A 9,388-nucleotide genomic window follows, 5' to 3' on the forward strand; every position below is an offset into this window, starting at 1 on the left:
ACATATCTACCTTTTTTTTTTTTAAGTGAGAACATTTGTTTTACTCTCCTAACAATCTCAATTACACAATACACTTGAAGTAGGTACTATTATTCTCACTCTACATTTGAGAAATCTATGCCATTGAAAAGTCAAGTAACAAAGCTATAAAGTCCCAAAACAGTGAATTGAGGCTCCAAAACTGGATCTTTCTGAGATGTGACCAGACTTTCTTAAGAGACTAAAATTATCCAATGAGCACCACCCACCTTAAGTAACAATTTGCCTGCCTTTCTCTCCAAGAGGCAATAAAGCCCAGCCCTTCACTGCATGCTTGTGGCCAGACTATCCAGAAACTGGCCCACCCACCTGTTCAACTAGAGTTCCTCAGCAGAGGATAACTACTCCAAACTAGTTGTCCCTAGTGAAGCATCTAATTTTTTAATTTAAAATTTTAATTTTTTAACACTAGAAAGGATCTTCTTTTTTTATTTATTTTTTATTTTTTTTAATTTTTAAAAATGTTTTTATTTATTTTTGAGACAGAGAGAGACAGCATGAGCAGGGGAGGGGCAGAGAGGGAGACACAGAATCTGAAGCAGGCTCCAGGCTCCGAGCTGTCAGCACAGAGCCCGACACGGGGCTCAAACTCAGAGTGTGAGATCGTGACCTGAGCTGAAGTGGGACGCTTAACCGACTGAGCCACCCAGGAGCCCCAACACTAGAAAGGATTTTCTTTTTTTTTTTTTTTTTTTTTTTTTAATTTTTTTTTTTTTTTAATTTTTTTTTAATGTTTTTTATTTATTTTTGAGACAGAGAGAGACAGAGCATGAACGAGGGAGGGTCAGAGAGAGAGGGAGACACAGAATCGGAAGCAGGCTCCAGGCTCTGAGCCATCAGCCCAGAGCCCGACGCGGGGCTCGAACCCACGGACCGCGAGATCGTGACCTGGCTGAAGTCGGACGCTTAACCGACTGCGCCACCCAGGCGCCCCTAGAAAGGATTTTCTAATCAGAGAGGTTCTTGCCATCACCTGATGCTTCATTAAAGCAAAGGATAAAGATAAAAGGGGGATTAAGACATTTTAGAGGAAAAAAAATTTTTCTTCCTCATTGTTAACGGAGGACAAAAACCAAAACCAAACAGAATTCAGTAGTCTATAACTCCCTGACAGAGGGTATCATTTCATTCACTTTGGACCCAATGTGGAACCAAGCACACTGTAAGCACTGTAAAAATGCTCTTTATCTTCCCTCAACCAAAATGAATTAATCTACTACCCAACACTTAATTTTATACTTCCAAGCACCTCATTTTATTGTTCTCTACCTTCAGTTATCAACTATGGACAGCCATTTCTGCAAAAGCCCCTCCAAATGTACGCAATTTTTGTCTAGATTACCAGCAAACTATCCAAAACCTCCATGTCCCATCTGGGCCGATTCACACAAACTGCAGACTCAAAAGAATGTAATTCAGCAGCTGAAAATCTCAGAGCCAATCATTATAGCAACCACTTAACTTGAAGAAATGAAACTTAAGATAAAATATAAAAGAAATAAAGGGGTGCTTGGGTGGTGCAGATGGTTAAGTGCCCAACTCTTGATCTCCATGATCTCAAGTCTGTGAGTTCAAGCCCTGCATCAGGCTCTGCACTGATGGTGTGGAGCCTGCTTGGGATTCTGTCTCTCCTTCTGACCCTTCCCGACTTGTGCTCTCTCTCTCTCTCTCTCTCTCTCTCTCAAAATAAATAAACTTAAAAAAAAAAGTAAAAGAAATAAAATTACCAGAAATAATAGCTAAAATAAATGTTCTCTAATCATGATACTCTTTTTACCCACGGGACTTAAATCTTGCTAAATGTTTTTGTTATTCTACTTTAAAATAATTCATTACCCTACAAATTTCATATAAATTTACATTGAATTTAATTTTTTTTAATGTTTATTTATTTTTGAGAGAGAGAGAGCACAAACAAGGGAGGGGCAGAAACAGAGACAGAGAGAAGAGACACAGAGGATCCAAAGTGGGCTCCGTGCTGACAGCAGTGAATCCTGATGTGGGGCTCAAACTCAGGAACGATGAGATCATGACCTGAGCCAAAGTCGGATGCTCAACTGACTGAGTCACTCAGGTGCCCGTAATTTTAAATATTTATTGCCAAAACACCAGGAAGTAAAGAATAAGAACATTTTAACTACATTTATGACGTATCTCCGTTAAATATTTAGGGATATAACCACTATGTACCCAGCTCTGTTAGGCACTGCAAAAGTGAAGAACAAAGTGTTTGTCATGGAAACAAAGCCATTATATCCAAACAGGTTTTTAAAGAACACCTAGTGAGGTGCCTGGGTGGCTCAGTTGTCTGAGCATCCGACTTCAGCTCAGGTCATGATCTCACAGTTCGTGGGTTCGAGCCCCATATTGGGCTCTGTGCTGACAGCTCAGAGCCTGGAGCCTGCTTCAGATTCTGTGTCTCCCTCTCTCTCTGCCCCTCCCCTGCTCACGCTCTGTCTCTCCCTCTCTCTCAAAAATAAATAAACATTAAAAAAAAAAAAAAAAAGAGCACCTAACAAAAGTAAAATATGAGGCCTTAAATGATGAGGTAGTATTCAACCAGGTAGAGAGACCATTTCAAGTACACTGAGGGGGGGAACCTTTAAGCTTTTCTAATTTCTAAAATGTACGGGACAGAATTTCTTTTCAGCATCATTAAATCATCCATTGAAACCATTTTCAAATTCTTTCATTTTCTTTTTCATTTTTTCCAGTTACATAACTGAGAAAGTTCATAAATCCATCTAAAACATAGGCACAACCAAAATAAGCATTTGAATAAAAAAAAATTGGGGGGGCGCCTAGGTGGCTCAGTCGGTTGAGCATCCAATTCTTGATTTCAGCTCAGGCCCTGATCCCAGGGTCGTGGGATCAAGCCCTGCATCAGGCTCCTTGCTAAATGTGGAGCCTGCTTAAGATTCTCTCTCCTTCCCTGTGCCCCTGTCCCCAGCTCACAATCTCTCTCCCTCTCTAAAAAAAAAATAAAATAAATAAACAAATTTTTAAAAAGAAATCTTTCCTCCCCACTTATGTCCTCATAGTATTACACTCCTAAAAAAGGACCTTTTATATGACTTAAACAAACTTAGAGCTTTCAAAAAATTTAAAAACTTAAAAAAAAAAAATTGCACCACTACTATTTCCTGACATTTTAAATAATGCATACTTTATTGAGGTTTTATAGCAATTCATCCTTTCTACTAGGGCATTTACCAACCAAAACAGTTCATATTCATATATACAAACTCGCTATTAAAAGGGACCAAAGTTTTTATTCTCCACAAGTTTCATGTCAATGCTCACAGACTCCAATCCAAGCACAAGATAAATTATGCCCATATCAGTTTTTGAACTTTCAAGAAAAATAAGTCAAACTTTGGATTCATGTGTTGAGATCAGGGTAAAAACAGCAGTCTGGGGATATAATACTATATATTATAGTATATAGTCCAACAATACTAAATCAAGGAAGTTCAATACATTTAATTCATCCACAAACATCACAGAAGAACTTGGTCCTGAGACAACATTTCAAATTTTAAAAACATAGTAACTCTTCACTGTAAGTCCTCTCAGGTGCTAAACGTATATGTGCTTTTACTAAGAAAAATTCTAGCAATTAAAAGTGATATTTTTAGGGTGCCTGGGTGGCTCAGTCTGTTAAGCATCTAACTGCAGCTCAGTTATGACCTCATGGTTCGTGGGTTCCAGTCCTGCACTGGGCTCCACGCTGACAACTCAGAGACTGGAGCCTGCTTTGGATTCTGGGTCTCCCTCTCTCTACCCCTCCCCTACTTGTGTTCTTGAAAGAAAGAAAGAAAGAAAGAAAGAAAGAAAGAAAGAAAGAAAGAAAGAAAGAAAAGAAAGAAAGAAAGAAAGAAAGAAAGAAAGAAAGAAAGAAAGAAAGAAAGAAAGAAAGAAAGAAAGAAAGAAAGAATACACAAATAATAAAAAATAAAACTGACATTTTTCAAGTACTTAACTATTTAAAAAGTACTATGCCCGGGGCACCTGGGCGGCTCAGTCAGTTAAGCGTCTGACTCTTGATTTAGGTTCAGGTCACCATCTCAGAGTTTGTGAGATCGCGCTTCATGTGGGGCTCTGTGCTGACAGTACACAGCTTGCTTGGGATTCTCTCTCTCCCTCTCTCTGTATCTCCCTCACTAGCATGCATGTGCTCACTCTCTCTCTCTCTCTCAAAATAAACTTAATAAATAAATAAATAAATAAATAAATAGTACTATGCTCAACATCTTAATCCTTTCAAGAACCCTCTAAGGAAGACCTTATTATCACTTCCACCTAACAGACAAAGAAATTAAGGCTCTAAATTTGAAAACTCATCCAACATTACCTCTAACCTGATGTGTGGCTGACCCTCAAACCTAGGTCCTCCAACTCCAAATCCCAAGCTCTGTATCCATACAAAGGATTTTAAAACATTCTCCAAAGAAGCAGCGTTTTTCAAAAGGCAGTATTACAGTTCCAAATTCAATTTAACCTTCTCAAGTATATATTGAGAACTTATCTTGCAAGGCATGGTATACGGAACTATAGAACTTATTCAGGTGAATAAGACAATCTCTGTGCCAAATGTTTCGTTATCACATGCTGAAAGAGGTAATACTATAACAGTATAAGCATTCACTAAAATGTTTAAAAATCAAATGGTTAAAGCATTTGTAAATAGGCCTCAAATACAAAATGTCTTTGTATCTTGTCTGATGATACCAAATTATTTAATATTTTTAAGAATGCTAAGGTAAGAGGATCGGGGGGCACCTGGATGGCTCAGTTGGTTGAGCATCCGACTTTGGCTCAGGTCATGATCTCACAGTTCACAAGTTTGAGCCCTGCATCAGGCTGGCTGCTGTCAGCACAGAGCCCACTTCAGATCCTTTATCCCCCTCTGTCTCTGCCCCTCCACAACTTGTGCTGTCGCTCAAAAATAAACATTTTTTTCAAGGATCTGTATCTCTTAAAAACATATACTAAAATATTTACAGGTGAAATAATGTCTCAGATTTATGCCAAAATAATCTGAGAGGGGAAGTAAATGGAAATAACACCAGCCATGAATTATTATAGTACTTAAATCCATGTGATAAGAGTTCATTACCATACTTTTGTGTATTGTGTGTGAGATTTCACATAATGACAGTTTTCTTAATAGTATACATACATAGTGGGCCTCTCATCACACACACACACACACAAAAAAAAAACAACTTATTCTTCCAAAGACCAAAAAAAATCACATGAAGCTCACTTTCCAAATATTAGGTATTACTGCTATATATCATTTTAAACCAAAAAGGACAACTGGCAGAACAACAGTCACTTAAATTTGTCTAAAAGTCCTATCTCTGATTTCTAGCCCGTTTTACTCTATCAGGATACATCTATTCCTTCTCCAATGTAACAACGATCTGATTCAGATCCAAAGAAAGCAGTAGAGAAGTCAGTCTACTTGGAAGACCCCAAGGCGCTTTCCAGAATTGCCAACCACCTGGTATCAAACCAGACAGTCTGGAAATTAAGGCCTTCGTTACATGTGTGATACAATTCATTAATGCAGGGGTTCAACAGCAGCAGCCACATTCACTGTATGTCTCAATTTTCTAAACTGAGTCAACACTCAGTTGGTGTACACAGCTCTGAGTGCCACCTCTCGCCCAGCCTTCCAAATACTGGTTCCGCTGTAAGCAGGAAAAGAAAAAAATGAAATGAAAATCAGATAAAGGTGAAAGGAGAGGTAATAAAGAGACTGCTATTCTGATTCTTACAAATTAATTTAGAATCCTTGCTTGTTCATAGCACACACTTCAAAAAGATTTTAGCATCCAGGCTTTCTTACCCTACTTAGATGCAACTTTTTACGTTAAAAAAAAATAATAACCTCTGCTTCCAAAGGAACGAACACATGTGGTCTTTTAACAATTTTGAATTTTTTTCTTTCTGTTTTTTTAGAAAGAAAGCGCACGGGAGCGGGGCCGAGGGAGAGAGAGAGAATCTTAAGCAGACTCCACACTCAGCACGTAGCCAGACAGAGGGCTGGATCCCACAACCCTGGATCATGACCTGAGTCCAAATCGAGAGTCTTGGATACTCAACCGACTGAGCCACCCAGGCACCCCTTTCTCAGTCTTCTATAATTGTCGATATACTTGTTTAAAGCGTGTACAGGATTTAAACCAATAAAAAAGGACATAAGTGTACTTCTTACCCAGTGTTTTCCGACTTCTCTCCACAGCCGTTCTTCGTGTTTGTTCAAACATTGCTTCCAAATCAAATGTTCGAGCTTTTTTTCCTAAACAGAAGTAAGTAGCAGACTGTGATCTTCTTGCACTAAGCTGGGCAAACTTTAGGTACTCAATAAATACTTATAACCATTTAGTCTGTTTCATTTATAGCGTGGCTACAAGATAAGTATCTAAGAAGAACGAGTTTATTTCAGGGAATTTTTATTGACAGTCTCATCATTAACCAGCCAACTTTCCCATCCTCCTCTAATCCCCTGGACTCTACCCCTTAAACCTAACACTGCTGTCATAGGCAGAATGGAGAATGTTCACACCCTAATCTCGGGAACCTGTGAATATGTTATATTACACAGCAAAAGGGACTTTGTAGATGTAATTAAGGTTATGGACTTTAAAATAGATTATCCTGGTTTAAAACAGAAGATTGTCTTAATCTAAATCGCAGAAGCCCTTGCAAGCAAAGATGCAGAACAGATACAGCAGAAGTCAGGGAGATATAGTGTGAGAAGGACTGGAAACACTACTTCATTTTAAGATCAAGGCAGCAAGATGACAAGTAATTCAGGTACCTTAAGGAGCTAAGAGACTCCCACCTGACAGCCACTAAGGAAACTGGGGCCTCAACCCTAAAACCACAGGAAATCAAATTCTCACAACAACCTGAATGAGTTTGGAAGCAATATATTTGTTTTCGTCCTGTTTTTTTATAGTAATGTCTACTCCATGTTAATAAGAATATGGTAAAAATGTCATTCTTACGTGATACTGACTTTTGTGTAAATTGAAACAAACTTTCTGAAGGGCATTATGACAAAAATGTATCAGTTTTAAAAGACATATACCCAATTTTTGGTTACTTTTTAATATTTATATGTTTTATTATAGTCCATTCTTTAGAAAACTACCCTATGAAAATACACAAAAATTCCTTTTACAAGACATGAAAGTTATTTATAAAAATACTAACTTTAGTATTACTGAAAAAAATTAGAATTAGGAACTATGTAGGAGAAAGTTTAAAATATTACAAATTATGCACTTATATTAAATGGACTACTATACAGCCATTTTGGAAGAGCATTTTATAACATGGGAAAATCCTTAGAGTATTAAGAATTAAATAAAGCATATAATTAAGAGTAATATAAACCTGTACACACATATGATCTTAAGTTTCTTGATAAATACACAACAGGAAAAACTGGAAAACAAAGTTCTAAGTCTTGATTTCTAGATCACGAGATTATTAATGGCTTCACTTTCTTCTTTCTCATCTTTTGTGTTCTTCAGATTTCCTGTTATTAATATGTTACTTTTGACATCAGAGAAGAAGCTAAAGAACTGAAACAAAGTAAGTACTGAAATAATACATAAGTATGCAGTATTTTTGCGAAAACAACTACCTAGAAGTAAAAATGTGGCATAAGACATTACCATAACAAATGGGTAAATGAACACCAACAAGAGACCTGGACACATTAGCCTGATATCTGTTTTGTCCAAAACCCAAAAGAAACGGAAAAACAATTTACGTTTCTTTCTTACAGACAGTAATGTTTTCAACAGATGACTACATCTCTGTTTGAAATGTTTTTCTTTATCTCATAACAAGGCTCCACAGAGAGACTGAAGTAACGATGCCGGGGAAGAAAGGCTTGAATCAAAAAGGATTTAATAACCGTTATAATATCACTTAACGGCTCACCTGTTACCAGAAAGGCCATCTCGTTACAGACCACGGTCAATGGTTAGCTCTCAGTCTCAGGACACAAAAAGACAACTCCCTCCACCAACCAATACCGTGCACCACGTGGGTCACAAAGCTACCTTTCTCTCTTACAAGGCTTTCCACTCGTGTCACCTGAGCTGGTCCCAACAGACAGGCAAGAATTGGAAAATGGATGGAGAATACCCAGAAATTGCAAGGTATACACACTAGAGTTAAAGTAACTAGGACTTGGCACAGCGGAGGGTGCGGAACAGAGGTGACAGCTGGGCCTCCCCTCTCAACCTGCGGTTCTTAAAACCTGTGCAAAAGGAGACGGAGCTAAGCGTAAGGCAGTCACTTACCGAACCCGGTGAAGCCCATGGTGACCGCCAGCTGCGGATCCGGTGCTGACGCGTCTGAGCCTGTCACTGGGGCAAGAGGAGAAGGAGGAGACCTCGTTAGTGCGGCGACGCCGGCACCCGCTGGCCCTACCCACCCTGCCTAGGATCGCCCCACGGAACCCACCTTCACTGGGCCCCGGGCGTTCCATGGCCGGCCGCCTGCCGCAGAACGAGCCACAGCCACAGAACAAGCAGCTGCGAAAGACTCCCGGCAAAACCAGCAGGAACTATCGCCTTTCAGGTACTGCGCCGCCGCCGGGGCCAAGAGCGTCACCTTCCGCGAAGGGATCGCGGCCCCCGGAGCTGCGCCGCCCTAGCGGGCTGGCGGGGCATAAGCACCGCAGAGACTGCCTGCTAACTCCGCCCACTGGCTGGGAACATCACCTAGTTTTGTCAACACCCTTTCTTTTCTTTCTTTTTTTTTTTTTTTTTTTTTGTATTTTGTAGATTTTATTCAATGACTATATATTATTGGTATACTAAGCATCTAGAAAAGATAGAGAAAGAATGAGTCCACAGGTCTTTCAAGGAACAAGTAAACCTTGTGGTTTACTTGTGGAAGCCCTCAGACTTTATTTCTCAATCTTGGCTGCATATTAGTATGCAAAACACCTGGAGAGGTGTTTTGTTTTGTTTCATATTTTTTATTCAAGTATAGTGGACACACAAAGTTACACTAGTTTCAGACATACAACATAGTGATTCAACTAATCTGTATATTGTGCCCACAAGTGTAGCTACCATCTGTCACCATACAACACTGTTACAACACCATTGATTAGATTCCCTTTGCTGTGCCTCTTGTCTCCATGACCTATTCATTCATTCCATAAGTGGAAGCCTCTGTCTCACACACCCTTTCCCCTCTTTTGCCCAACCTCCTTCCCTCTGACAACCATCAGTTTGTTCATTGCATATATGGGTCTGTTTCTGCATTTTGCTCATGTGTTTGTTCATTTCTTAGATTCTATATATAA

General features: G+C 39.2%; 1 protein-coding gene across 1 annotated transcript in view; it reads right to left on the bottom strand.

Moving 5' to 3' along the window:
• Positions 1 to 8,685, bottom strand: part of WDR70 (WD repeat domain 70) — a 301,738-nt gene extending 293,053 nt beyond the window's left edge. Inside the window, exons 1-3 of the mRNA XM_045439868.1 lie at positions 8,536 to 8,685; positions 8,373 to 8,438; positions 6,266 to 6,349 (exon numbers count right to left, since the gene is read on the bottom strand). Coding sequence (XP_045295824.1) covers positions 6,266 to 6,349; positions 8,373 to 8,438; positions 8,536 to 8,560 — 175 coding nt within the window. The 5' untranslated portion in view covers positions 8,561 to 8,685. The remainder of the gene's footprint in view (positions 1 to 6,265; positions 6,350 to 8,372; positions 8,439 to 8,535) is intronic.
• Positions 8,686 to 9,388: the final 703 nt, after the last annotated feature.

This window comes from Leopardus geoffroyi, chromosome A1 (genome assembly GCF_018350155.1).
Source record: "Leopardus geoffroyi isolate Oge1 chromosome A1, O.geoffroyi_Oge1_pat1.0, whole genome shotgun sequence".
NCBI lineage: Eukaryota > Metazoa > Chordata > Mammalia > Carnivora > Felidae > Leopardus > Leopardus geoffroyi.